Source organism: Bidens hawaiensis, unplaced genomic scaffold (assembly GCF_021521415.1).
Source record: "Bidens hawaiensis isolate Kalapana, Puna unplaced genomic scaffold, B.hawaiensis_p1.1 tig00017038_1, whole genome shotgun sequence".
Taxonomy (NCBI): domain Eukaryota; kingdom Viridiplantae; phylum Streptophyta; class Magnoliopsida; order Asterales; family Asteraceae; genus Bidens; species Bidens hawaiensis.
This window is the reverse complement of record NW_027492578.1, coordinates 397,194-411,369: the sequence shown is the minus strand read 5'-3', so window position 1 is coordinate 411,369 and position 14,176 is coordinate 397,194. Positions and strand designations below refer to the sequence as shown.

The window sequence follows — 14,176 nt, the reverse complement described above, 5'->3', positions numbered from 1 at the left end:
GTTTCTTATTTTCTTAATCGATCAACATTTTGATACGTATCATCAATATGCTAATCTCCTTCCCATACACTTCAAGCACAACAGCTTCTCTACCTTTGTTAGACAGCTCAATTCTTAAGTAACTATCATCTATTAATAATTATTGCTAATTAAATTTAACCATCTTGTTTTCTTGAATTTGAGGGGGGGATTTCTTGTTTTGGGTAAGTGTTTCACAGATGTGATTCATGCATGAGGTGCCACATTTTTGTTTTTAGTTTTCATTTTAATTTCATAGTTTTCAAGATGCTAATTGGACTATTGATAAAATTTGTTAATTGGACTCTCATTTTCCTCATATCTAGTGTTTGCTTAGTTGGTTGATAAGTTCATGTTTTTCTTTTGTCTCCCTAGCGAAAAATAATTTTTCTAACATCTTTCGGAACTACCCAAAAATAAATATATAACGATTGTTAGGAGTGGTTGCTGGCTGTTTGGTAGCCTCTTAACAGTCATTAAGAGACTACCTCTTAGTAGCTCATAATCTCTAAATAGTTAAGAGGTAACCTTAAGTCTGAATGGTTAAGATGATACCTCTTAATGGTTATCTCTTAACCATTTAGACTTTAGGCTACCTTTTAACCATTAAGAGGTTATGAGCAATTAAGAGGTAACCTCTTAATGACTAACAGCACAGACTTAAAATCATTTTTGTCACATTTACCACACACATATATGATCCATAATATTGTTGAAACAAGTTGGTTTCATTACTGATTAATGCAGAGTTTTAGAAAAATAATCATGATGTATGTGCGTTTGCAAATGAAGGATCTTAAGAGGCGACCACTAGTTGGACTCTTCAATATGATGTGAAGAGCGCTTAACACAGAAAGACACCTCATCATATGATGCCACAGTAAGCAACCCGTTCATGTGTTGAGGTCGCCAATTACGGAATCAATTGTGAAGTTAAGGTAGCGTTTGGTATGCATGAATGAAAGACATGATGAATTGGGCTATTTTGAGGGAATGAAAAAAAAAGTGTACATTCTATTTCTATCCACCCCCCCCCCCCCCCACACACACACACACAAAACACAAATTTATTTCATCCAATCCTCTTGGTTTTTTTCACTTCATTATCCTTTCACACTATATCATCTCCATCGGCCTCCCACCATCACCACCCACTTCCCTTTCACCGTCACCACACCGCCGCCATTGACCTCCACCACCACCCGCCACCGCCATTAACATGCCACCTACCGGCCATCACCACCACCGTTCGTCGCCCACCACCCACCAACGCCGTCCGCCGCCACCAACCACCCACCATCATCGCTCTCACCACTGGCGCTCGCAAATTGAGTATATACCTTTGTAAAAACTTTCGAACATTTAAAGATGTGAATATCAATGAAATATAACTTTGTATACAATTTGTCATGGGCGTTAATATCATGGATGAGTTGATATATGTTGTGAATATATGTATTGACATTTTGCTTTTACTTTGAAGGATCTAAATTTATGGGTTCATCATGATTTGTAGGTTGTACACTTGTACTTTATGTGTTCATACTAAATTTGATTGTAAACTATAAACAACAATAGAAACTTGTAACTCGTAAAGTATTTGAATACCTTTGAGTTGAGTTTCAGTCCGCTCAACTCATAAAAGTTATTTCATTTTTAGTTAAATTTTTTTACCTTAACCCATATTGGATCCCGTGAGTAAATTGTTCTCTTTTGCTATGAGTTAACATTGAAAATGTTACAAAAACAATTACATTTATTTGATCCGTGTAACTCAAGGTTTCCATTACCGTGTAATGCATTGTTTTTTACAAATAATAATTCTAAGGTTTTGTTTGACATGCAATTTAATGTATTGTAATAATACATATACGACTTATGAATTGTATTTTTATGTAGTTATTGCTTAATTTTATTTGTATTTTAATTACTTTGATCATCTCGTGTATTACATGGATTATAAAACTAGAATATAAATATACACAAATACTAGTGTCACACCCCGATCAAAGGCGGCTAAACATGCCGGGGTGCAAAGGATTGTCCATGAACAACAAGACACTATTAAAGTGACAATATTTAAACAACTCATTAATCTCATTCAATCACCAAAGTAACACATCTCGTTCATACAAATAAACACCAAATACAATAAATAAATATTGTTCATTCTTCTAATAACCTAGCGGTATCAAATAGAATGGCGTCTTCAAACTCCAAGTCAAGTAATAATCAAACTTGTAACAATGCATAAAATAATATTTGTCAACACGTATGTTGGTAAGCAATTTCATAGTTTTAAGTATATATAATATGATCGAAATCCACAAACGTATACGAGACTATAAATAAAAGCAACAATCGTGGTATATAAAACATATGTAAATGAGGATCATTTCTAATTGATAACTACAGACATACTCGGATAATGATGCCCTATGCTACTTGCACAGGGCTAAGTAGTTAGGGGTGCGTATGATCATACTTATTGTGTTCCACAACAACATAAAATAAACACTCGTGCACGTAAAGCATATGAAACATATAACACGCAATAGAGCAAGTATTCTAAGTATCATACACCCTAGAGTTTGTGGTTTGAAAATAGAGTATTATAAATCATTCTTATTTTGGATAAGTATGCATGTTACCCCAAAGTATAAAAAAGGAAAACGGGGGATGAAATGTACTCACGTTAACTAAGTAACTTGAAAGATTGATTCGTGAATAATCGGAGATCGGTTTAACGAGCAAGACCAAGATTAAACGGGTCTTAAGTTAGTAGGTAGTCTTGAAAAGGTTCAAAGTATGACAAGTAAAGTAAATAAATAAATAAATAAAGTTTAGGGTTTAAAATGTAAATATTTGAGAAATTAAAGAAATGTTTATTGAAAAATAAGTTTACCCGAAACCGGGTCTTAGTATTCCATTCATTAATATTACTCAACCTATGTTGAGTAACCATGTGGGTTATAATGCACTATTGCAATGTCCTTTGTTATATAAATACCAAAACGAGATTTTAAATCAAGTGTTCGAATTTGTCGATTCGAGTCTTGATAATTAACCAAATTCAAAGTCAACTTTCCAAAGTGATAAATATTATGAGATAACTCAATAAAAAATCAAAAGACTTAACCAAGTATATAGTTCTATTGTGAATAACCTTAACGTCCGTTAAGCGAGTATTTGGTGTTACCGGTCCAAACTTGTTATAAGATCAAGTTGGATTCCGAAACACCAAGTATGTTGAGAACATAATTTAAAATTAGTTTAAAGGAAATTCTTGAAGTAAAATATGAGTTTCGGTGGCCCAAAACACACTTGTGTGTCTTAAGCGAGTGAACTCAGTTTAGTTCAGTTTTGGTTCAGTCATTGACTCGGAATAATACCGAGGATAGTTGCCACATACCCAACACTATAGAACTATACAAACTATTTTTGGAGTTATAATATTCAAATCTTACATATAACATGTTTATTTAACTATTTAAACAAAACTTGTAAACAAGAGTTAGGTTTCGGTTCGATTCTCAGCTCGGGATAAAACCGAGGCTAGTGACCACATACCCAATACCATGGAACTCATTTAACATGAATAGAAACTAAACTACTTATTATTTAAAACAAGACTAGTAAGTATTAAAGGAAATAAAGTATAATCAAGGACTATAATGAGTCCTCGATGTAGCCTTGCCTTGTAGCGTATCACCTCACCGACCATGACCGGAAAAGGTGAAATCCGAAGGAAACAATGGGTGAATATTATATATATATGTTGTACCACAAGCTTAAATTACTATGCAACAAATTAAAATTAAAAAAATGGTTCTTGTTTGATTAGTAAGAACCTTGAAGAGGTGAAGTTATGTTCTTGTTTGATAGACAAAGAAGTGAATGAACACTATTGAAATGAAAGAGATGGGCTTGTTTATATAGGGAAAGAGTGAAGGGTTGGTTTTAAAGATTCTTTTAAGGTTTGCATGTAAATGGATATGTTTAAAGTGGTCAAACAATGCATAAACAAACAAGATAATGAAATTGACTTGCAGACGCAGCTAGGCGCTGCGCGGCCACCATGGAAAGAACAGTCGTGCGGCGCCGCGTCCCGAGGGGGGGGGGGGGTTGGTTCCAGCTTTTGGTAATTGACGATTTAGCCCCCCTGAAGTTCGTTTTAAGTCGTTTTTAGTCATAAAGAGGTGTTTTAATGCGCCGAAAAAGATGTTTTCTTGATCCGACACTTGTGTAACATAAACGAACATAAAACCTAATATTTTATAATAACGACGGATCCGAAAGATCAAAACGGGTCGGGTTTTGATACAATACAAATACAAGTTAATCCGAAAATGACAAATGTTACAACTAGTAATTACGTAATATATTAGGTTATTGTAATTAAAAAAACTATAATAATATCATACTCAAATTAATGAGAAAAATTGTTCGTTTAATGGTGTATTTTTAATAACATATAGGTAAAGTGATGGAACAAAAATGCAAGTAGTCTTTCAAACTTACAAAAATACGAGAGGACAAAATTGTAAGTACTCTTTAAATAACAACGGAAGTTTCTTATATGACTATTTAAGCTAGTAGTAGTCAAACGAATATTACATTTGTTCAATTAACATTAATAGTTGTATTAAATAAATTTTAAGATATCCTTGTGTCATGAATTATAACATGGTATATATAATGTTTATGATGTCATCCAACTATAACATTCGGTTCGACCTGTGATTGGGTAAGGTGATTGATTCGATGTCCGGTCCGTTTTGAAAACATTAGTTAAGTTGGAGCACTCTTAGGATCGGTAATTAGAAAACTAGTAAGTATAAGTCGTTTAAACTACGATTAAAGGTAAAAATAATTTTTCTTCATCAATCAAGGAGAATTAGGGTCTATAACTTGGCCATTACAAGAATGATAAAAGTGATGCTATACATGTTTTAAATTTAATTAAATGAATATAAATATTTATAATAATATATAGAACTAGATCGGCAAGTTTATGTTGAAATTTAGTTGATAAAATAAACGTAACGTAGAAACAGATACACACTGAATTCTAATAAATTTTGGAATGAATTAAGTAGATTTAGATACGCACCAATTGAGTAATGAAAACCCCAACATGTAGTTTTAGAAACTTATTTACAAGCTGTACACTCGAGCTTTGTAATCGAGTCTCTGTTGGTTGTTTGGTAGTCTCTTAAGATTCCATTGAGACGCTATATCTGAATGAGTCATAATAAGAGTGCTTGATTACACCTCTTAATGGCCCATAAAATCTCTTAAGAATTAAGTTTTCAAGACGTGTATGATTGAGAAGCTACATCTTACCCGACTAAACCTTTTATTGATTCAACACTAGATTACCAAATAAGTAAAATTAATCTAATGATGTTTGGATGAATAATATACGGAGATGGGAGGGAAAAGAAATAATAAAAAAACCCTGAAAAGCAGCAAATCCCGCCTAATTTTATCAGAATATTCGAAATCAAAACCCCCAAAATCTTCCATCTGCCTGCCAACAAATATTATTCATTATTACTCGAATTCAATTCAATCGGTATCCCCCTTTACCTTTATTCTAGGTTATCGGCTGCGGCAGCTTCAATCGCCATTCCGATTATTAATCAGGTAACATATCCCTACTATTTACTCCTCCTGATTGATTTTTACTTACTTACTTACTTACAACATTAATTAATCTGTAGCTCCTACCGGTCTCTATGTTATTTATATCATTGATCTGTGTGCCGATGATTTTTTAACTATAAACCGATTCGATTGGGGTTTTACCTTTTCACTTCCGATCTAACTGATTAAAGCTTTTGTTGTTTTATTTAGGGTTTTTGTTATTTGTCTAACTGTGTGTGTGATTTGAATTATGCTCTTACAGTGTTTTGTGATGGTGGTGTTTAGGGTTTGTAACAATGCGGCTCAAAGCTTTTGCCTTTTGCTGATATATTCATTACCTCAACAAGAAATTGTCGAAAAAGGGATTCGGTGTGATATAATGGTTTAATGTCTACGTCGGCTTTGGCGAATTTGAACTTGTTGGGAGTCTGGTGTGAAAGGTGAAATAGAATCAGTTTAAGGTTTTTGTTGATAGTTATTAAACCCATAAAGTAGAAATGGAATGTGAAAACAAGTCTCAAGTTGTAGAATGCAAGAGCGGAGTTGATATCGGTGATGACATGAAGGTTGTCACTGGTGGACAAGAAGAATGTAATAAAGTGGCATCTGATGGTTCTATGGTCTTTGGTGAGAATAATGATGATGGTGTTATAGAGCTTAAAAAGTGTAGCAAGAGAGGGAGGAAGAAGAAAGTTTTAGAAAGTTCCGATTGTGATAAAGATGCAAGTTCTGTAACGGTCAAAGTTGATAATGAAGAAGTCAAAGTCACGGGTAGGTTATTGCGGTCAAGGACTCAGTCAATGAATGGCGGTTCCAAGGTGGATGAGAGTGTTGTCGGTTTCAAAAGAAAAATGGAAGCTGAATGTTTTGACCACTCTGAATTTCAGAAAGAAGTCAATGAAAGCAGCCGACCGGTGCGTGGACCAAAGAAGAAACAAAAACGTCGTGGGAGACCTCCCAAGAATGAATCTGGTCTCAGAAGAAAGATAAAAGATGATTCTTTAGATCAAGATGAGATTCTAAATGAAGGTGATGAAAGAAAGCGACCAGTGGGTAGACCACCAAAGAAACAGAAACGTCCTGGAAGACCTTTTAAGACAAAAGATGAGTGTTTGGATCAAATTGACCTCCAGAAAGAAAGCAGTCAATTAACGGGTAAACAGCAAAAGAGAAAACACAAAGATACAACAGTTGAGCATGTGCAAAATCAAGATCAAGAATTTGATGTTGCTGGTGACAACAGTGAAGAAACTGATACAGATGAAAGTACAAAACAGTTGAACAATACCCTTACAGGGGAGGAGAGGAAAAAGAAACAACAAGCTGTTAGGGAACAAATAACTGGTATGATTACGAAAGCCGGCTGGACAATTGAGTGTAGACCAAGGCAAGGAAGAGATTACTTGGATGCAGTATATGTTGATCAAAAAGGGAGAACACATTGGTCTATCACCAAAGCTTATTTTTCTCTAAAAAAGAAAATAGAAAATGATGATGCTGATGATAAAGAAATCGCTGCATATACTCCAATACCCGATGAAGAAATGAACACTTTATTAAGAGTTGTTTCCAAGATTAGAAGTGATAAGAATAAGAAGAAAGGCAAAAAAGGCAAGAATATAAGTAAGGCTGAAATAGTCATCAGTGGAGATGCTGCATTGTGTAAAATACTCAACAAGAAGCGCAAAGACGGTAAAAAGAAGAAAGCTGTTCAAAAATCTACTGTAAAATTGGCTAACAAAACATCAAATGTCAAAGTGAAAAAAGATGGTGTTGTTGCTGAGTCAGCAGTCCAAAGGCGGCCAAAAGTAAGTCAAAACGGTAGGCAAAGTAGAAAGCCATGCCTGGTGGCTCGTAGCTCTAATAAGGGTGTGGATCAAGATGATGATGACTTTAGCCTGTTAACGGGAAAAGAAATATTATCTCTTGGATGATAGATTCAGGTGTTATTGTGGTAGGTGGTAAATTTGTATATGGGGAAGGTAGTAGGAGAAACAGGTTGCTTGAGGGCCAAGTTACATGTGATGGGCTTCATTGTAGTTGCTGTAATGAAACTATGGATGTATCAAAATTTGTGTCTCATGGTGGTGGGACACTTGATCAGGCACTCAAAAGTATACATTATGAGTCTGGAGCGTCGCTTTTTACGTGTTTGCTGAACTCCTGGAAGAAAGAAATGGCGTTGACCAATATTAAATTCAATAATGTTGATGTTAAAGGTGATGATCCTCATGATGACACATGCAACATTTGTGGAGATGGTGGTGACCTGATTTGTTGTGATGGATGCCCTTCGACATTTCATCAGAGCTGCCTTGATATTGAGGTAATCCGATTTTTTTTCTCTATATTTATAAAAAGTTTTTAGTTTGGTGTGACGATGCCATATTATTATCGTAATCTGGGCTCGCTTTGTTCCCTAACTGAGTGCAACCAAATATTCTTTTGGCGTTGCATACAACCTTTTATATTGTCTTATTCAAAATTTAGATAATTATTCAAACAATATTGACTTTTGTAATCATAGTTAACTATCTTGTTATCTATAAAGAATATACAAAAGGTGTTTGCTGGTCAACCAAACCGAGCTGCTTATTTTGCCACTTTTAGTCTTTTACTATATGTGACTAATGAATATAACTAGTTTAGATGCTAAATTGATACAGTTGTTTGTTTTTACCTTATTGATTCTAATGTAGTTTGTGTGCATTGTAGAACTTTCCTTCTGGTGACTGGTACTGCATATACTGCTGTTGCAAATTTTGTGGGCTAGTTGCGTGTGGTGCGTCACATACTTCTGAGATGGTCAAATGCTGTTTGTGTGAGGAAAAATGTAAGATCTAGTCATTGAAGTTGCTAGTTTCTTTCTTTTTCGTATCTTTTTTCTGGATTTTGCTTTCTGAAAATTATGTTAACAAACATTTTGTTATTTACAGTTCACCGCCCATGCTTAGAAGAAGAAAATGTGGCAGATGCTGGTTCTAGTAGCCTATCTATTTGTGGGAAGAAATGCCTGGAGGTATGTACATAAAAGATAGTTTCTATATAGGCACGTTTTTACAGTAATGTTGGTTTATTTAATATATAATTTAAGATATAACCCTATTTGTGTTGATGTTTGTTAGATTTCATGATATCCATAAAAATATGCATTTTGTTTTTCGAGTTAAGAGGAGCGGTTCTCTAAATTTGGATTAGAATCGCAGTTGACTATAATGCCAATTGATTTTCAGTTGACGTTGCATTAACAGTTTTTCTGTTTTAAAATATTGTTTTCGCTTGCGATCTTGTTTTCTAATATTTTGTTTTCTCATAGCTCTATGAGCAACTGCAGACGTATATTGGGGTCAAGTTTGAACTTAAAGAAGGTTATTCGTGGACCCTACTCAAGTGTTATGATCTTAGCCAAGATCTTGATGATCCGACGAAAGTTCACTGCAATTCCAAATTGGCTGTTGCATTCTCTGTTATGGATGAATGTTTTGTGCCAGTTATGGATGAAAGAAGTGGAGTCAATAGGATCCATGATGTTGTTTACAACTGCGGGTAAGTTCTCATTATTTGTACGTTACTTTTTATGCTAGGTAGGTTTCCAAATTAAGATTGCTGTCTATCTTAGGTTGAAATGCTTTTCTAGGTGTATTTTATTGGCTTTTTAAACTCAAAGTGGAGGTGGTTTTAATAGATTCACATTGGTTTTTATGTTCTTTTTGTTTTAATTTTAATTGTCGAGTGAGCAACAAGATACTCCCTCCGTTCCATTAAAAACAATATTTATGGACCCAATTTTCAAGGGCATTATTGTCATTTGGTAAGCAAAAAAAAGTAATCATTCAACTACCTTAACTTTGTGTTTTTCAAACAATGACACTTTAATGGGACGGAGGAAGTATCAAATACATTGTTTGAAAACAAAAACCAATTCTAATTCAGAAAGCGACAAAGATACAAACTAAATAAAGAATTGTAATGTGAATTTCTAAGATTACGGATCAGGTTTACTTAAATTCTCAAAGATTATGCCATGTTCACTTAAGATAATTCTCATTTGAACCTCTTTTTGTGTGTTATATCTGCTTTTTATCTGTCTAGATTTAGGGTTTTGAATGCGCTTTGAACAATTTTTAAGGGGGAACTTAAAGATGAAAGTACAAAAATAATTTCTAAAATTAATATCCTGTAAAAAATCTTGGCAGGTCAAACTTTAAAACGTTGGATTATTCTGGATTCTATACAGCAATTCTGGAAAAGGATGGTGAATTAACCGCAGCAGCATCTATAAGGTTCCAATTTCTAATTTCATTTGTTTGTTTTTTGTATTCATTTTTTTTTTAAATTTTGTTCTCACATTGCTCACCTGTGTTTTCACCATAATCCATGGAAACCAGTTAGCAGAAATGCCCTTTATTGGAACCCGTAACATGTATCGACGCCAAGGGATGTGTCGTCGACTCTTGGACGCAATTGAAGGCGTATGTTATTTTTAACGTTTCCAAAAATTCTTTCATGCTTGATTAGTAGCTGTTTTTCAGTGCATTTATGATCTGTAATTTATTTTATTCAGGCTCTTTGTTCACTTGGTGTTGATGAGCTGGTGATTCCTGCAATCCCTGAACTTTATAAAACATGGACCGAAGTGTTTGGTTTCAAGCCATCCGAGGAATTGGTGAGGCAGGCAATGAAGGGAATGAGTTTGATAGTGTTTCCCGGTACAGATATTCTTCACAAGCCTCTCATCAAGAACCAAACTTTGGAAAATGACGAGAATACCATTTTCAACGAGCAAGCTCTTGCTACACATCCTGAACCGGAAACACACACAACCTCGTTGCAAACGTCTGAAGTCCAACCTGTGCAGTCCAACGATGAACATAAACCGGTGGATTTGGTCAACGATGATGTCACTGGGGTCGACATGTCTCCGTTGACATCCGAAGGTATTCCTAAGAACAGTTTTGATTTGAATCTTCAACCTGCTGCAACTGATGTCGATATCCAATCAATCGAAGATGAAACTATTTCAAGGGAGCCACAAGTGTGCAAAACCTCATTTGAGCTATCTGATTCAATGGTTCATGCTGACAACACCGCGACTCAATCCCTTGTTTTGGTTTAACTGGTAAGCTCCATCTTTGGTTCTATTTTAGGTGTTCAATATGATGTATCAGTTTATGATTCTTAATTACTTAATGCAGGTGGATTGCTGTAAAAAGAAAGCAAGTTAAAAGTATTGGGTGCTTACTTTGTAGAGATTGGTTGGCTTTATTAGAGGAAGTTTTTAAATTTGTTGTCTATTAGTAAATCTTTGTAGTGAAAGCTTTTGGCTGCTATGTTATATGCTTTTTTCAGATTTTAAACTCTGGTTTTGAGTTCATGTTGATATTAATATTAGATAACTTTTGGGGCATAAAAGATATTGTATGCATCAAGATTTATCATTTTAAAAAGGAGTTTATCGAATCGGTTTTTGGGTTTTTTCAAGTTATTTGCATTTAGACTGGTTCAAATATATTGAATGCCAAATTTGGTTTGAATGCTAATCAGATTTGGAAACTGAATTTGAATTTGTTTTTATTATTCAGTTTTCTAGTTAATTGTGAAGACTCCTATATCAGTCATGGTTGCAGAAGTCATTACGCGGTGCCAAGTTGGCTAATTGGTGAGTTGCGAGTACTCAACCAAGGTGGGGAGTACTCGGTGCTTAGGCATGATTTTTGCAACCATTCTTTAAGCTATAAATACTTTTGATGTTTTGAGTTGATGCAAGCTTCTTTGAAGGCTAGATAGTATTGTTGTTTCTAAATTTTTATACATAAGATAAATAGGGGATTGTCGGTGTCATAACTTTATCTAGACTTTAATTATGCTAATTGGTGAGTTGTGAGTACTCAACCAAGTTCGAATTTGTTAATGATTGGTTTCTTTTAGTTTATTTTAGTTATACTGGTGGACTCATGAACCAATTAATAAAATGTCGGGACCGTTGATGCCAACCGAATTCACATCGGTTCATCGCCAACACGGATTTCTTCTCGTGTTACTTTTTTGAGGGTCTTTCACATCTTCAACACCTTCATCAGATATATAATTACCATTAATATTCAGCAACTTAAACCCTGGTTTACCAACAACAGTCTGAGCCAAAACCCTAGAACCAGCCCTTCTGATCATATTAGTGCTTAAGTCAACTTCAGTCAACCGTGGAAAGTCTCCTTCAAGTGCCTTAGCAATCACTATAACACCTTCATCCTTCAACTCATTCTCAGACAAAAGTATCTTAACTAAAGATTCTTTCCTCGCAGTAATGAGATCAGCCAAACCAGAGGCTGCTTCTGCAGTAATATCGTTTCCCGCAATTTCCACAACTTCAAGAAACTTAGCAGAATCTTTTAGAGCATTGGCAATAGCTAAAGTTCCTTCATTTTCCAAATTTAAGTAACTGAGGTAAATCTCAGTCAAATTAGTGAGTAAAGAAATAGTTTTACTCAAAGCAATCCCCGCTTCTACACCAAAAATATTATCACGAAGATCGAGTTTTTTCAAACCAGTACATGTGGCGAGTGCTTCAGATAATGCAATTCCACCTTCAGAACCGACCCGAGTAGACGAACACCTAAAATCCTCCAAGATTGAGCATTTTCTCAAAAGTTGAGAAATTGCAATAGCCCCTTCATCTCCAGTCATGTTATTATGAAAATGAAGGATTTTTAGCTTCCTTGTGGAAGGAATTAACTCAACCACCGCCTTTGCAGCCTCCTCTGAGATACCATCATTCAGCAAATACAACTCCTCAAGGTTACTCTGTGAACTTAAAAGCTTACTAAATGCCCTAACTCCTTTTTCACCCAATGCATTGTCTGAAAGGTTCAAAAACCTCAAGTCAGAACCTTCGAGTGCTGATGAAAACAATTCATAACTTCAAGAACCTCTTCTTCTGGTCTACCAGCAACAAAATCTGATAAGTCAACTTCTGTAAGTTGACCCTTTATAGAAGACAAAATGGGAACAGCAATCTGGGCTGCATCCAGCCCAAAGCTTCTATTGCTAAAACATATCCGTGTATACTTGTTTCCAGGCTCTTGTAGTGGTTTTAGCAGTTCTTTCGCTTCATCTGCTTCAATGAAGGCCCGTGCCCCTTTAGAAATGTCAAAAAAAGTTTGGTGCATCGGTGTACCGGATTCAAATACAGTTTCTTGCGGTTCTTCTTTCACTCTTGGACCTCTTTTCACAGCTTCAACCATGAGTGTACTGGACTCTTTAGCATAAAGTTGAACAGCAGAACCACCATCACCATCTGGCTCCTTTTCAAAGTGTTGGTTTGCAACTTCAAAAGCTGCAGACTCAATTCGGTTAGCATCTTCTTCCGCTTCTTCCTTGCTTAAAAGACCATACTTACGAGATAAAATGGAAGGAGTGGTGAGGTTTTTGGTTATGCGTTCCACAGGTGTTTTTCTGGTGCTTTGGCTTGGAGGCCACAGCTTAATCGAATGCAAACGGTTTTGTGGAGCTGAATCCATATCAAAAACCCTGATACAACAATATAATCCATATTTATATATTTAGCTACAAACTTCCAATTCAAAAGACAAGAAATCAACAGTGTTTGAAGCAAAATCCTACATTAGCAAAATGCTTATATCCTAAGAAAGAGATAAGCATTTCATACCAAATATCGGTACTTAATTTTTCATGTTTACGATATCAATACCATATACTTTCTCCGTATTTTCAATAGTCAAGACACCAATATCTACCAAACCAAACAAATCAGTACTGTAGTTGGTATTAGGGAATATGAATTCACTCGTTTTCAGTATTTGTATTTTTCGATCCAAACTGGTACCGTACCGATCTCAGCCCTAAACTTAAACCTCTTAATCAATCTAATATACACTTGATATATAATAGATCTTACCCTAAACAGTATACAAACTTTACATCCTAAACCTCTTAAATCTTTTAAGTCAAATCACAAATATAAAATAAATATAAAAAAAAATAGATGAATACTCAAACTCTTTATCAATAAAAACATAAACTTGCTGTAAGTAAAAACAAGTAGAAGTACTCTCAAACCCTAACTCGTCCGTACAAAACACGATTTGTGGATATTATTACACACAATCTCAAATCAACTCGTTACGCTAGTCTCAAAACTACTAAAATCAAGTTACACAAGTTAATCTTATCTCAGTACTCTCAGATCTAGTTTATAAGATGAAAAACCCTAGATTTGAAGAAAACGGATGGTTAAATTCAGCGATTAAGCATAGAGGATGTTAAAGTAGGTTGAAATGAAGGAGTAAATGGAAGTGAAAGCAGTTACCGGCTGTTGAGATGACGGAGATTAGCGGCGGCAGTGGCGGAGAAGAACAAGGGTTTGCAGAGAGAGGTTATAATAATAACTACTGATAAGGAGGCGTGGGGTGAGTGGGGTCTGTCTGGGGTTTATTATTTATATATACATATTATTTATATTGTTTGTTTTGAAAATGGTTTTTTGAAATGG

General features: G+C 35.0%; 2 protein-coding genes and 1 pseudogene across 3 annotated transcripts; 2 read left to right on the top strand and 1 right to left on the bottom strand.

Moving 5' to 3' along the window:
* The first annotated feature begins 7,723 nt into the window (after positions 1-7,723).
* On the top strand, positions 7,724-9,331 carry LOC143552824 (increased DNA methylation 1-like). The gene is made up of 4 exons (XM_077042951.1): positions 7,724-7,993; positions 8,383-8,500; positions 8,604-8,686; positions 8,984-9,331. Exons 1-4 carry the CDS (start codon positions 7,724-7,726, stop codon positions 9,215-9,217), a joined length of 705 nt encoding a protein of 234 aa, XP_076899066.1. The 3' UTR covers positions 9,218-9,331.
* Positions 9,332-10,045: 714 nt separating this feature from the next.
* On the top strand, positions 10,046-10,898 carry LOC143552826 (uncharacterized). Its single transcript, XM_077042952.1, has 3 exons — positions 10,046-10,139; positions 10,232-10,702; positions 10,863-10,898. The coding sequence occupies exons 1-3, from the start codon at positions 10,065-10,067 to the stop codon at positions 10,890-10,892; spliced, it is 576 nt and encodes a 191-aa protein (XP_076899067.1). The 5' UTR covers positions 10,046-10,064; the 3' UTR covers positions 10,893-10,898.
* A 778-nt stretch (positions 10,899-11,676) lies between these two features.
* LOC143552811 (RAN GTPase-activating protein 2 pseudogene) lies at positions 11,677-14,114 on the bottom strand (annotated as a pseudogene). The gene is made up of 2 exons (XR_013138714.1): positions 13,994-14,114; positions 11,677-13,194 (listed from the first exon to the last, which is right to left on the bottom strand). The product of XR_013138714.1 is annotated as an RAN GTPase-activating protein 2 pseudogene (transcript).
* Positions 14,115-14,176: the final 62 nt, after the last annotated feature.

What these genes read in the sequence shown, in the direction of transcription:
- LOC143552826 (XM_077042952.1), top strand. Translation starts at nt 10,065, where the DNA reads ATGCCCTTTATTGGAACCCGTAACATGTATCGACGCCAAGGGATGTGT. An exon ending in TCTTGGACGCAATTGAAGGC is followed by an intron (nt 10,140 to 10,231) that starts GTATGTTATTTT and finishes TATTTTATTCAG; the next exon opens with GCTCTTTGTTCACTTGGTGT. An exon ending in CTATTTCAAGGGAGCCACAA is followed by an intron (nt 10,703 to 10,862) that starts GTGTGCAAAACC and finishes TACTTAATGCAG; the next exon opens with GTGGATTGCTGTAAAAAGAA.
- LOC143552824 (XM_077042951.1), top strand. Translation starts at nt 7,724, where the DNA reads ATGGATGTATCAAAATTTGTGTCTCATGGTGGTGGGACACTTGATCAG. An exon ending in AGAGCTGCCTTGATATTGAG is followed by an intron (nt 7,994 to 8,382) that starts GTAATCCGATTT and finishes TGTGCATTGTAG; the next exon opens with AACTTTCCTTCTGGTGACTG. An exon ending in CTGTTTGTGTGAGGAAAAAT is followed by an intron (nt 8,501 to 8,603) that starts GTAAGATCTAGT and finishes TGTTATTTACAG; the next exon opens with TTCACCGCCCATGCTTAGAA.